General features: G+C 40.2%; 3 protein-coding genes across 3 annotated transcripts; 2 read left to right on the forward strand and 1 right to left on the reverse strand.

Moving 5' to 3' along the window:
* Nucleotides 1-1496: 1496 nt before the first annotated feature.
* On the reverse strand, nucleotides 1497-3065 carry nr0b2a (nuclear receptor subfamily 0, group B, member 2a). Its single transcript, XM_037454886.2, has 2 exons — nucleotides 2326-3065; nucleotides 1497-2173 (listed from the first exon to the last, which is right to left on the reverse strand). The coding sequence occupies exons 1-2, from the start codon at nucleotides 2858-2860 to the stop codon at nucleotides 1932-1934; spliced, it is 777 nt and encodes a 258-aa protein (XP_037310783.1). The 5' UTR covers nucleotides 2861-3065; the 3' UTR covers nucleotides 1497-1931.
* Nucleotides 3066-6045: 2980 nt separating this feature from the next.
* Nucleotides 6046-9540, forward strand: gpatch3 (G patch domain containing 3). The gene is made up of 8 exons (XM_037454266.2): nucleotides 6046-6278; nucleotides 6675-7157; nucleotides 7558-8024; nucleotides 8177-8351; nucleotides 8616-8675; nucleotides 8781-8902; nucleotides 8988-9115; nucleotides 9196-9540. The coding sequence occupies exons 2-8, from the start codon at nucleotides 6737-6739 to the stop codon at nucleotides 9377-9379; spliced, it is 1557 nt and encodes a 518-aa protein (XP_037310163.1). The 5' UTR covers nucleotides 6046-6278; nucleotides 6675-6736; the 3' UTR covers nucleotides 9380-9540.
* Nucleotides 9541-9633: 93 nt separating this feature from the next.
* Nucleotides 9634-13241, forward strand: gpn2 (GPN-loop GTPase 2). Its single transcript, XM_037454268.2, has 6 exons — nucleotides 9634-9769; nucleotides 10026-10433; nucleotides 10527-10683; nucleotides 10872-11032; nucleotides 12330-12460; nucleotides 12647-13241. The coding sequence occupies exons 1-6, from the start codon at nucleotides 9740-9742 to the stop codon at nucleotides 12717-12719; spliced, it is 960 nt and encodes a 319-aa protein (XP_037310165.1). The 5' UTR covers nucleotides 9634-9739; the 3' UTR covers nucleotides 12720-13241.
* Nucleotides 13242-13488: the final 247 nt, after the last annotated feature.

The raw sequence follows: 13488 nt of genomic DNA on the forward strand, positions 1-13488 counted from the left end.
CTGAGTAGCAGAGACCATTTTTTTAAAATTTACATACCATTTGTATTTTCAACAAAATAAAGCTTTTTTTATGCCTTTATATGTGAATTCAATGAGGAAATACTTATAAGCTGTATAGTTCTCATTTTTACTTACTAAAAAATGTATCTTTTTCCATCTGTTGCTTTGGGTTATTCTTGTCAAGCTCATTTCCCGCGTTGTGTGAGGAGAGCCTTTTCCGCCCTCTGCGAAAGAAAGAACTTGTTTGGCTGGTTCTGACAAAAAGGAAATAAATCCTGGCCTTTGTCATTTAATGCGTGATTAAATAGTGTGCAAAATAAAATGTATCCTCATTTTTGGGTCGGATTTATTGAAACTAGATGAACCAATAATTAAAATATTTTCAAATGTATTCTAGTCTCAAAAGTAGTTTTTCCATATATAGTCATTGGATGTGACAAGCGGCAAAGATGGAAAAACAATGAAGGCTTCAAAAATGTTTTTGAAAAGTACAATAAGGCAGACGGCTGCACTAACATCAAGTGTTAGTGTTACTTCAGAAAACTAATTTATGAGGAAATTGGTAAAAATACTTTATTTGTATAATTCAAAATCCATCCTTCAACTCAACAAATCCCAGAAAACTACTACTAAGCGATTCCTCTGAATTGTTCTGCTTCAAATGCTGGTTCTTCTGTGTTTGCGCTGCAGCTGCCCTGCGTAACCCCGTTTCCTCCGGCTCTCTTCCCCCGCAAGCACATTCCTGTTTTACCTGTATTGAGGTGTCATGGAAATGCTCAGTGTTTCACAACCAGCATACCACAGGAAGGGGCGAATACAGAGGCCTTGTTCTATATCATATATCCAGCCTGCAGATTGCTAACACTGCTGGGATTCTTTGTTTTTAGGATGCTTGATTGAGCGTGCACATATTTATTCCCCAACCGGGGTGATCGTTTTGTGTCGTTAAATGTTTGTGACGGATATATCAGGGCCCAGGTTTAGTTTTCTTGTGTGTGCTTCTGTGGGTTTTTTGTTTTATAGTAAACATGTGACTTTACTATTTTCCATGAGAGGGCGACAAAGCACACACTGAAATGACTGTAATCTGTGGTCATACTAGACACATTAGAGGAGTGTTACTTTCCTGTATGTCTTTGTCTAACAGGTAATAAAGCTTTCATATGATTATAGAGTCTGGAGAGAGAAACAAATACCAATGATACACTTACCTTTGGTTTGTATGTAATGTAATAAATATACACCTGTTGTGCTGTATGGTTATTACAATGTTTTTTTCTTTTTAAACTTGCAGCAACTCGTCAACTCACCCATATTTTAAGTGTTTTTATAAAAATTATACGGGATATTCACAGTGACACATTTGTTGGGTAACTCGGGCATAAGTTTTGAATATTGAGCAATACTTTGCACAATATGTAAGTAAGGAGGCACTAGCGAAATGAACTGTTGATTTTTATAAATGCTTAAAAAAATACCCTGTCTTGCTGTGGGTGTTCTTAAAAGATTGAAACAGATCTTAACTGCTACGTTCAAATACAAAAATATATTTATTTGAAAATGTGCTGTTTCTGCAGCATTGAAGCAAACCGTCATTCAACAGAAGATACATGATATTTACAGTGGATACAGTCTCTGCTTTTGTGTTAAAAGGTAAATTCTTCAAACATCAGCCAATTCAAGATTTTCAGGGGCCAAAAAAGTGACCCAAACTTCAATGTGAATAAGTCATTCAGTCCGCCTTTCACCGACTCATGCATAGTTTGTTTGGGCCTTTTGAGCAGTACTGTCAGCCCGCCCGAATAGCCCTGAGGAAAACATCGCTTGGTCTCGGTCAATGATAAGTTCAGCAGACATCAAAGCTCGTTGGGTTCACCCTTCTCCAGGACAGCTCCACTCAGGAGCAGTAGTTACATTCCGGCCGTCCTGTTCTACCTGCAGAAGAGCATGTCGACCAACAGCTCCAGCAGGTCCGCCTGGCCCGTCACCGGCCGGAAGAAGAGTTCGGCGATGAGGCTCGGCGTGATGCCCTGCAGCACAGAGGCCGTGAGGAGGATTCGTGGAAAGCGATCCCGGTCCCCCGGGTGAAGCAGCTGCACCACCTCGCTGAGGGCGTGCTGAGCCTCCTGTTGCAAGCATTCAACAAACAGCGCCGCCTTCAACTCTGGCACATCTGTTGGATGTAAAAAAAAGGAACAAAAGTAGAAAAAACATTAAATAGTGAAACGTACAAGTACAATGTAGTTTTTTTGCTCCAGGAATAGGAAATTGACTCAAAGAAACAAGCAATCTTATCCGTACATCTAGCATCAAATGTGTACATACCTGGATTAAATATCGTGATCCCTTTGAGGTACGCGTACTCCTTTGGACTCAAATCCAAGCTCCAAAACTTCTTGAGGCAGGACTGGAGTTTGCTGACGCCGGCCATGGTGGGTTGCTCCCTCTCCATCTCATACCTCTCGTGATGATTTAAGAGAATCTTCTTCAGCATGCTGTCCGCCGGTGTGTCCGTCACCTCAAACTCCACTCGCTCCTGGGCCAGGCCCAAAATGAAGAGCGGTGCCCAGCAGCTTCTGAGGAGTGAGAACTGGTCTTTTGGTGGCATCTGATTGAAAGCAGGTAAATTCTTCATGAAATGGACGGTTTTGACCAGAACCCCTGATGCTTCTTGGCAGATCTCAGATGGCCTTTTCAAGCACACGGTGCGTCGCAGCTGACAGTTGCATCTGTGAATCGGCGCGTTGTAGTTGAAGCCGTTTTGGCTCGGCTTGCTGCCATCGATTTGACTCAGGATGGTGTAGAGGATGGGATTCAAAAGCGTGTCGCTGTTGGTTGCACAATGACACCGGTCATCCATTATTTATAGGCTGTCGAGATCTAAGCAGTTAAATGTAAGGGACCTCTCAAGGGATGGGCTCTCCAAGAACTTCTGAGTACTGCTGCTTCCTGTGGTGTCCCCCGTATTTATAAGACCATCGCACCCTACAAAGTGGACCTTGACATGTCAATACACTGTGAAAAACAACCGTGCGCTCTGCCAGGTGACTGACAGAATAACCCTGGGAAACTGATAAGCTTTTCTCAATGAAAAGGAGCTGGTGAAGTAACGCTTGGAAACCAAGAGGGTTGGGCCTTATCTTGGAGCCGGTGTCATTAACCCAGGCAGTACCAAGCCACCAAGGACTACGAAGGCAATCAGCCTCACACTGTGGCTCAACGCACTGCCAGCTCACGCCTGGAGAGCTGGAAACCAGCCAAAGCACAGCGAGGGCATTAACCTGAAAGACATGTCCTCGTGAGGTGCAGCAAGTTTGGCTTTGTTTATGTTTTTTTAAATTTATCTGAATGTAATCTCAGAACATGACTGGAATTTTAACAAAATTAACTGGTGGTGTAAAACAACCCATCCTCTTTTTGTTCCTTTGTTTGCCTTTGACATTGATTAAAACAATTCAAATGGATTTTCAAATGACTGTTTAAGTCATTGGTCCTTTCAAACACCGAAATCTCCAATTCTGCAAATTGTTAAAGTTTGCTGTATGTAACATGTATTAAAACATGGATGTAATGTATTAAAACATGGAGCCTATCATCATGCTGGAAGCTCTGTGAAGCTCTACTTAGACACAGCGCTGCTCTGAACTAAATGTTCATTTTATATTGCTGACATAATCACAATGGAAATGTTAACCCATGCTTATTACGTTTTTCTGTTAATGAATAATTTCCACTGAAGGTTGTCAATTTATTTTAAATAATGTATGGGCTGGAGGTCCCTGTGTTGTATCAATGCTATATTTCTTACAGTGATTTTTTTCCCCTGATCAATAAGAGATGATTATCTTCCGCTGCCTTCCTGGTGCCTGGCACGGAGGCTCAAGGCTGATAAGCCAATGATTATACTTTATTGTTGTCGGAAATAAACAAACTACTCATTTTCCATGAAAGGTTGTTTCGGTTTAGACATTTAGCACCACGATGCAAATATGTGTTTTGCATAGTTTATTATTACAATATTGGTATTAACAAATCATACTTTTGTGTGGACTCCTGCTTCACAAGCCAAGAAGCTTGTTTGTATGATTATTGAAGTTTCAGAGGAACAACTGAATCACAGAGCAGCGGGGTGAAGGACAGTTCACAGAGTAAATGACTGCAATAAAGAAAATTACAAGCCAGACACGGCTGGCAGCACCAGTCACCAAATGTTTGTTTTACTTCATCTCATCTCTTTAGTTGTACCGTCAAAGAAATATCCAGAATAGGTTACATAACCTCCGTCTTCTTTTCTGAAGTGATCTTGTGATACACAGAGTGATCATTCGCTTAAGATGTGGATGAATCATAATGAACATAATGCCTCGAATACGATAAAACCATGTTGAGCTATTTCCTCGAACGTGATCCTTTCACCACAGAGACTTTTAAAAAGCCCAGAAAGCCCTAAAGCGGGCGCATAGTCATGAATGCCTGTGATAAGACTTGTGTTTATGGAGGTTAGGAGCAGGCAGCGATGGGCACGGAGGACAGACGCTTATCTCCGCCAAGACAGTAAAAATAAAATGGCCTTCATTCTATAAGTGGAACAACGGCTGTATTCTGAGATCAGGCCAGGGAAACCTTTAAAAAGGATAGTTTTACATACAAACTGTATGAAGACATTTGACTGTAACAGCCTTACTATTTTAAGACTATAATAAAAAATAATACCACAATTGTTAAATTGAGTATAGTTTGCTTTTCTGGTACGTATTTCTTGCCAATATTAACTTTTGCTCTTCCTCTGGTTTTACTTCTCTCAGGTTATTGAACTCTCTGTTTGAGCTTGACACCATGTCTGGGACACGACAGTTGACCTTGACCTACTCTAATACATGTGCAGGTTCATGTGCCTGATTTCAAAAGGTCAACAACCCAGAGGTGACACTTATTCTTACACTGGTTGGAGGTTATTTCAATCAACTTTAAATGTTCAAATCAACTTTTTTGTTCTTTAAGGTTCACTAGATAACATATTTATATTAGAAGAAACAACCCATTTAAACAGTTACAGCCAGATCTGATCCAACAATACAGTTTGAAAAAAACATTTACTGTATTGTTTAATACAGGAGAAATCTTAGTGAGTAAGAGTCCTGAGTAAGACTTTTCATAAGTGCACTGCAACTTATATTCTATTATTAATTTGTTATTTCTTATTATTTCAGTTTTTAAGGTTTCAATCAATATTTTTTCCTTTTATTGTCCTTATGTTTTGTGAAGCACTTTGCATTGTCTTGTTGTTGAAATGTGCTATACAAATTAACTTGGCTTGCCTTAAATAGTAATCAAATGGTCCATGCTGTGTCTTGGAATTACACAGGCTTTTTAAAGTCTTCTATTTATGCATTTTAGAATCAATTTTGTCCAAAAGTGGGAAATAAATTTGTTTTAAGGACTACTGTATATTCTCCAATGTGACCTATGTTACAAGCACTCTGATACGAAACAAATTAAACAATACTGAGTGTAATTTTAAATCTGTGTCTTAATTTTAAGAATGGGGCCCATGATCGGTGTCTTTTGGGGCAGGGTGTCATAGTAATCCAAAGCCAATCTTTTGCTTGCTTATTTTTTTAATACTGGAATTACAGTTATATTTGTATTTGGTGCATGCACAATACAGCTCTCGTTCATATAAAATATGCGTTTGAAAGTTTAAATCATTCAGTATATCACCTGCACCAATCTTATAAAAACCTATGGTTTGTGTCAAGTTTCATTTTTCACCTGTAATTTTCAAACAAATGCAACATGTCATGCTTTGCACGGACTTCCCCGGGGCAGGTTGGCTATGACTAATGCACAGTAAATGTGTAATGTGTAAAGTGATGTCAGGGCACAGACACTTTGTTCTACTTTTACTGCCTATTACTATCGAACACAATGATAAAGCTGAGTTGAAGGCCAACGTAAGAGTTAGCTTGGGTTAATGAACTCTGGCTCAATACATATATTGATTCTCTCTCTGAAAGAGGTTCAAATGTACTAGTGTGAAAGATTTTTGTATCGTATCAAGGACATAGGGATCATTCTCAATGCTCTGTTCAGTGATAATGAGGGATCTCCTAAAGATGCCGTTTCTAAGGATTTTAACATTTTTCCCCACTGGGCAAAATATTTATTGTTAGTTTAAGTTTTCCTTAAAACTGATGTAGTCTATAAAGCCTAAAATATTGTGGGGTAGTGTACTCATTGTTTATCTGATTTTTTAACTGGAGAGAAAAAATGTTATGGTAAGTAGTAGATATATTGAGCTAAGAACCTTAAATCCTATATTCATTTTTAATTATTTGTGTGATAAAGTTTGATATTAGAGGATAATGTAATAAAATATAAAGCTAGAACTAATTAATGATTCTTGTTGAGCATGAAGATAATGTATCTTCTATCGTTAGCCTTATCTTTCCACATTGGGCTCTGCTTGCCTTTGTTCGTTTTGCTGTGAATCCATGATAATAAAAATATAGTATACTATATAATACATGGAATGTACCGGTATATACAAACATGTTCTATATAACTTTTATTCCATAAAATTCCATAATAGCGAAAAATAACAAATATTATAGTGATTAGCACAGAACCTTCCTGGTAATAACCATTCTTATATCGTTTTTCTAACGTCTCAGGAAGCGGAACTGACGTCATCTCTGAGAATCGTGCCGATCAAGAAAAAAAACAGAAACCCATCATGGCGGACTCCGAAGAAGGACCTCCGGTGTATTTGGCGATAAGCAACATCCCTGTTGCTCTACGCTCCGCGGATTTGAGAAATTACTTCAGTCAGTTCATAGAGAGCGGCGGGTTTCAGTGTTTCCACTACCGACATCGACCGGAGGTCCTCAGGGAGACCGAAGCGTCCGTGGAGCCCGCGCGCAGCGACGGCGAAGAGGGCAGCCCCGGATCCCGAGGGACCGACCGAGCAGCGTCCACGGCGCACGGCTCCGAGGAGAAGCGGACTGCCAAGACGTGCTGTTGTGTCGCCTCACTTCGCGCCAAAGATGCCGACAGATTTGTCAAGATGTACGCAGGGAACCACTGGATCGACCCGAAGGGGAACTGGCTGGCTAGTCGTTGTGTTATTAAAAGAGTAACGGCGTCACGTGACAGTGGTGAGTTAAACGTGACGTCATTCTTTCCTAAATGTCCCTGGCTTTATAAAGCTGTTAGATGTCCTAACGCACATGTGGTTTTGTCTGGATTTGACTTGTTTGTTGTGCACTCCCAAACCAAACCAACCAAATGTTGTTTTCCCTTAACGTGGGTTGAAAACTATAATCAAGAATATAGCTATATGTATATAATATATTATAGCTGTAACTCTGTCAACATATTTATAAGTTAGTTAGTATACTTATGTCACAACATCCTCTAAATGTCATGTTTACTTTGTTACAGCTTATTACTACCGAGTGTTGTTTTTCACTTTGTTTAATCATGACATGAATTGTTGTTTCTGCTTGTTTATCAAATATATGTTAATATATATATATATATTACATTATTTTTCAGATGATGGGTCATTCCCCTACAAATCAAAGCAGGAGCAGCGCCACAGGGTGTCCTTAACGGAGCGTTTCACTGAGGCAGACCTCCAAAGTTTACCCGAGCTGAATCCCCCATCTCTAATGCAGAATGGGAACGTCGGCACACCAGTGAAGGTGTTTCTGCAGCTCATCCAGTCTTGCCGACTGCCTCCGCGTCTGATCCGCAAGTTGGGCCTCACTTTCCCCAAGACCAGCTCCAGCCGCCGTTACGGCAACGTCCCTTTCCATTATCAGGACTCTTGGACTCTTCCAGCCACAGAAGAGACAGTATTCACAGCTGCTGGACATGAAATATCAGGACCAGGCACTTACGCCGCTCCACCCTTAAGACGGAGGAAGCTTGTTGGTCATACAAAGAAGGATGACCCACAGAAAGAAGAAGAAGAAGAAGAAGAGGAGGAGGGGGAGGATGCACAGTCAAATGCGGATGACGTGGGTTTAAATCTATTGATATTTATTATTAGAACGTCAAATGTAACTGCGCTGCTCATAATCGCATCTATTATATATTATATGGGGCTGGCTGGATTTTCCCCAGTATCCCATCACTTCGGTTTGACAATTATTGATTTTGTTGGTTGTAGGATGATGATTTCTGCGAGGAGTGGGAGCGGCACGAGGCTTTGCATGAGGATGTGACGAGCCAGGAGCGAAGCAAAGAGAGGCTGTACGAAGAAAGGATCGAGTTAAAGTGGGAGAAGGGCGGCTCGGGGCTGGTGTTCTACACTGACGCCCAATACTGGCAGGAGGAAGAAGGAGGTACGCAACAAAAACAGTCATGCCGCTTTACACACTCTCTACCTGTTCATGTACCTCTTTAAGTATATAATAACATGTTAATACCTTAAAAAGTACATATGGAATAACTAACTCTTTGATGACAATAATGGATTTTTAAGGATTTCTCCGCAGTATCTGTCTAAATCTATTCTCAACACATTTACTTTCTTTTCTGCTGCTACAACTTTAAAGTGAATTTGCTTGATAATATATTGATAACGTTCATGTCTCCTCTTTTCTTAGATTTCGATGAGCAAACGGCAGATGACTGGGATGTTGACATGAGTGTTTACTATGATAAAGGTAAAGTTTGTATGACATCTGTGATTACCTCAATTGACAAAGGGAACCAAACTAAATTATTTTTGCATGATCAGTTTTTCTTTAACCCAGCTCTTTCTCTCACAGATGGAGGTGATATGGATGCTCGAGACTATGTCCGAATGCGGTATGAAAAAAGGCTCAGGGAGGGTCTTGAAGATGGATCTGGACACAGTCAGTCTATTGGAAGCTTTGAAAAGTTTACCAAGGTAAGAATACCTTTGTGTTTGACTACTGCGCATAGCGCATTAGAGCATACTCTATAAGAGCAATGTTGTTGTTTTCCTTTTTTAGGGCTTTGGTCGTCGTTTCATGGAAAAGCAGGGCTGGAAGGATGGTGACGGATTGGGAAACAGTCAGATTGGGATTCCTGATGCACTTGAGGGTGACGGTCAACATCCAAATTGTAAAAGAGGCTTTGGGTATGTATGAACAAGTGAACAACATTACCCAAATATGACTGCAGTGTGCCCTCCAATGCAAATGTATTTCTTCTCTGCAGGTATCATGGAGAGAAACTTTTCTTACATTCTATAAAGAAGGCCAGGACAGATTTTCATATAAGTACAGTTTATGACAAACCCAAAAACATCGATGGAGGTGACACCTTGCTGAGACGTCAACCAAACACTAGTATGAAGTACAGAGGATGGCAGCCCGGTGGCACCATTGGACCACAACGATAACATTTTCATAACATAGCATAATTTTTTTAAATTTGTTTTAACTGTTATTAAAGCATTTTTTGAAAACTTTCATTCCACTTGTGCTGATTTGTACTTTCATAAGATTATGTATTATCAAATTGAAGACTTACTCCCACACACTTTTGTACTTTTTTGTACATGTCAATGTATTTTTCTTCTTCATTTTCTTATGGATCTTCATGATGTGTATTAAGGATGTGGAGTTTAGCCACAAATATTACATTAGGTTCTATCTCGGGGTGAAGTGTTATGCCCTTAATAAAAAAAAGGCTTTTAATCTGACACAGCGGTTACGTGACCCGGATGCACTTAGTAGCTTAGCCTGTTAGCTAGCGACCAATGTACGCATGCAAACAACGGCGAGAGACGGTAATTACCCACCAGTACGTGTTACATTTGCAGATAAACGTCTTAAATACCGTAACAGAAAATGTCATTAACGTTAAATAGACTTATCTGAGGCCACAAAGGAACTTAAGCAGGAGTGGATAACTATTTGCTATTAAGTACCGGGGGTGCTTTGTAAGTAACATCTTTTAGTATTAACGTTAGTGCATCTTACTTTACATCACATGTGGTCCCATCTGATGTGATCCCCGACACTTGCTGAAACATGTCGGGTCAGACGGGAGCAGCACCCCCCCTGCGCTTCGGCCAGGTGGTCATTGGACCCCCGGGCTCGGGAAAGACCACTTACTGCCGGGGAATGCAGGAATTCCTCACTCAACTCGGACGCAAGGTGGTTGTGGTGAACATGGACCCTGCCAACGAAGGACTTCCGTATTCCTGTGAGATAGATATCTCGGAGCTAGTCACCCTGGATGACGTCATGGAGGGCTTGAAGCTGGGGCCCAACGGTGGGCTCCTCTACTGTATGGAGTACGTGGAAGCCAATCTGGACTGGTTAGAGAATAAATTGAAAGAGCACAGTGACTGTTACTTCCTGTTCGACTGTCCTGGACAAGTGGAGCTCTACACCCACCAGAGTTCAGTGAAGAATATATTTGCACAGCTGGTCAAGTGGAATTTCAGGGTGAGCTTCTTAAAACAATCCTGGAAGTGAATGATGATGATAACGATGTCCCCAGAGCATAATATTTTATGATCAATGTGTATGATCTTTAAGCTGACGGCCGTGCACCTGGTGGACTCTCACTACTGCGCTGACCCAGCCAAGTTCATCTCTGTGCTGTGCACCTCTCTGTCCACCATGCTGCACGTGGAGCTTCCCCATGTCAACATCCTCTCCAAGATGGACCTGATAGAGCAGTATGGCAAACTGGGTAAGTTACGGGCTTAACCTCAAACTAAATAAATTTTACCATTCTAAATTGTATTAACACTAATTCCTAATATATCTAAGAAATACACCAGCAATGTTTTGATTTAACAAGGAATTTATTTACGTGTGTTTTACTATATACACTAATGTACCATGGTGACGTTTTTCGTTTTCCGTTTTCTTGTACAGCCTTCAACCTTGACTTCTACACAGAGGTCATGGATCTGACCTATCTTCTCGATCACCTCGCTGCAGACCCCTTCTTTAAAAGGTTCCATCGTCTAAATGAGAAGTTGGCCGAGGTCATACAAGATTATAGCCTTGTCTCCTTCGTGCCCCTTAATGTACAGGTATTATTCTTTGTAATTCTCATCATTTGATGTTATATATTTCAAAGAATGACTCAGGTTTAATATATCTTACAGTGCTGTACCACGGATGAGTGCAAATTAAATTAATTAATGAATTATTACCATAATTCCAATGAAGAAATGCTTCAGTAGAAAAAGGTGTCATCGATGAGGCTGTCCTAATAATATAGACATGGCCACTGGTGGATTTATGCTTATGCACACATGGAATTTTACCATGGCTTATCCTTTTAACTGTACAAAATATTTTTTAAAAGACAACTAGGATAACCCAAAATGAAAAACAGGTGTATGTATAAACATTTAACAATGTAGACATCAATATATTCAACAAGCTTTTATCGCAGAATAATACTTTGTTGCCTATTAGCATATTAACATCTTTGACACAAAATATGAATATATTCTTCTCGTGCTATATTTCCATTCTGTGGACTGATGGAAGTACTCTGAGAATTAATGATTGGACAATGTACCACAAATTCCTTAATTGTATTATGTTAGAGTGGTCATGAAGGGGTTCACAACGCACAGAACATCTATTCTACGTAGAATTTGCTGAACTCGTCAAACTAATCTATTAAGTCACTTAAGCCAAATGACAATGATTTAAAAAAATCACTCCAGACAAATTTAATCTCAACAGGTAAATTATATATCTAGCACTGCATGCATTTGGTGAAGATGTGTTTTTATTTGTTCTTTGGCATTAGTTGCTCAGGGAGACGGATGGGATCCTGCCTGTGTACCCAGAGAGCGGAGTCTAGACTGCTGGGCCGTTATTGCATAGGGGAACCTTAATTCACGCAAATGGCAACTCTGCACTCCTTTTTCCATCATGGGGAAAAATGAGCCTTGAGGCTGCTCTGCTTTAAAATAAGCAGCCACTGGTTACAAATGGTACATAAACAGCAAATTTACAGGGGAAATAGCACACCCTTTAACATCAGATTATGCTAAACCCTGAGCATCTGAGGAAGTTTGGGATTTGGTGTTTCAAATGCCTGTGTAGCTTCTCTCAAAATACTACAAGCTGATAAGCACTCCACAGCCAATGGGCTGCACTGGCTCAAGAGGGTAGAGGACATATGAGACAAGTCAACACTGACTGTTGATAGGATCATATACTCTATATATACTTGATATTTCAAAAACACATTACTTTTAAACAGTACTATTTCAAAGTGTCCTTGAGTTTTTTTTCTCCCTACAAATCTTGTGCTCTCTACAATTTCTACAAAGAAACCCCCCAAATGCCTCTCTTTTCTGTGTCCAGGAAAAGGAGAGCATGATTCAGGTCTTACGAACAGTGGACAAAGCCAACGGCTACTGCTTTGGAGACGGGGAGGAGAGGAATCTGCAGGCCATGATGTCAGCTGCTGTGGGTGCAGACTTCCAGTTTGACTCGTATCCTTTCCTTAACACTGTGGTGACTCACAGTGACTCATGTGGTGTAACGTTCACAGCAGGGTGGCTGAAAGTTGTGGTGTTTTGTAATGACTTAGAATGAATTGTGCTTAAAATAAACCGAATCTTACATTATGCATTTTTATGATGTGATATTTCGTTGCAATTTTCTTAACAGTACTTCAGTACTCTTGGCGTGCAGGAGCGATATATTGAAACTGGGAAAAAGACTGTGGAGGAGGAAATGATGGATCTGTGAAGTGAAGAGCCCAAATAAAGAGACAAAACTGGTTGCCTTTTTAGCATCAGGATACCAAGGGAGTCTTGGCAACATCCATCTAACTTGGCCGGGATTCTGAGCTTTGCTACAAAAGTGGCAGTGGAGTGATGGGAACTAAATTTGGCTGTTTGTAGATGCTTCAAGGTTGCACCTCACCTCATACAAATCACAATAAGGATCGCTGAGTGGACTAAATGCAATGCTTTACTGCAGTCATCTCAGTGATCACAGATATTGTTTTTGTCACAGGGATATTTTCAATAAATGCCTTTTACATTTTATTTAAACATATCAAATGTAAAGACCCTCATTTTGGTCTGGTTTTGTTAAATGTTTATGGTCTCCTCATTTTATACAATGCAAAAATATCTGCACATTGTGTGTGTCACAGGGAGGTCATATTCATTCTGAAAGAAGGAAGTGACTGCAATTTATATTTAGGCACGGTTTTGTTCTTTCTATTGAAAGGCATTGACTAAAAATAAAAAGATTTATGTTAAAGTCTTGGTGTTTATAATATTTTATGTTTGTATAAATTAAGTCATTTAGAAATTGCAGAAGTATGGCAAAGGTTACACAGAGGATTTGATCTTCCTTCATGCGCGCTCTCCCGCCATGTGCATATATTAGTGAGTACGTCTGACGGTCACTCCTTGATATGTAGTCAAAAGTAATACAACTTGACAATCGGCAGTGTCTTGGGTGCAACTGCGTGAGCTAGTGGTGGATAAATAAATTTCTATTTCTG

This window comes from Pungitius pungitius, chromosome 11 (assembly GCF_949316345.1).
Source record: "Pungitius pungitius chromosome 11, fPunPun2.1, whole genome shotgun sequence".
NCBI classification, from domain to species: Eukaryota; Metazoa; Chordata; class Actinopteri; order Perciformes; family Gasterosteidae; genus Pungitius; species Pungitius pungitius.

Coding starts and splice junctions, on each gene's coding strand:
- gpatch3 (XM_037454266.2), top strand. CDS start 6,737: ATGGCGGACTCCGAAGAAGGACCTCCGGTGTATTTGGCGATAAGCAAC. Junction 7,158..7,557: donor AACGGCGTCACGTGACAGTG/GTGAGTTAAACG, acceptor ATTATTTTTCAG/ATGATGGGTCATTCCCCTAC. Junction 8,676..8,780: donor GAGTGTTTACTATGATAAAG/GTAAAGTTTGTA, acceptor TTTCTCTCACAG/ATGGAGGTGATATGGATGCT.
- gpn2 (XM_037454268.2), top strand. CDS start 9,740: ATGTACGCATGCAAACAACGGCGAGAGACG. Junction 9,770..10,025: donor GCAAACAACGGCGAGAGACG/GTAATTACCCAC, acceptor ATGTCGGGTCAG/ACGGGAGCAGCACCCCCCCT. Junction 10,434..10,526: donor TGGTCAAGTGGAATTTCAGG/GTGAGCTTCTTA, acceptor ATGATCTTTAAG/CTGACGGCCGTGCACCTGGT.
- nr0b2a (XM_037454886.2), bottom strand. CDS start 2,860: ATGGATGACCGGTGTCATTGTGCAACCAACAGCGACACGCTTTTGAAT. Junction 2,174..2,325: donor GATCACGATATTTAATCCAG/GTATGTACACAT, acceptor TACATCCAACAG/ATGTGCCAGAGTTGAAGGCG.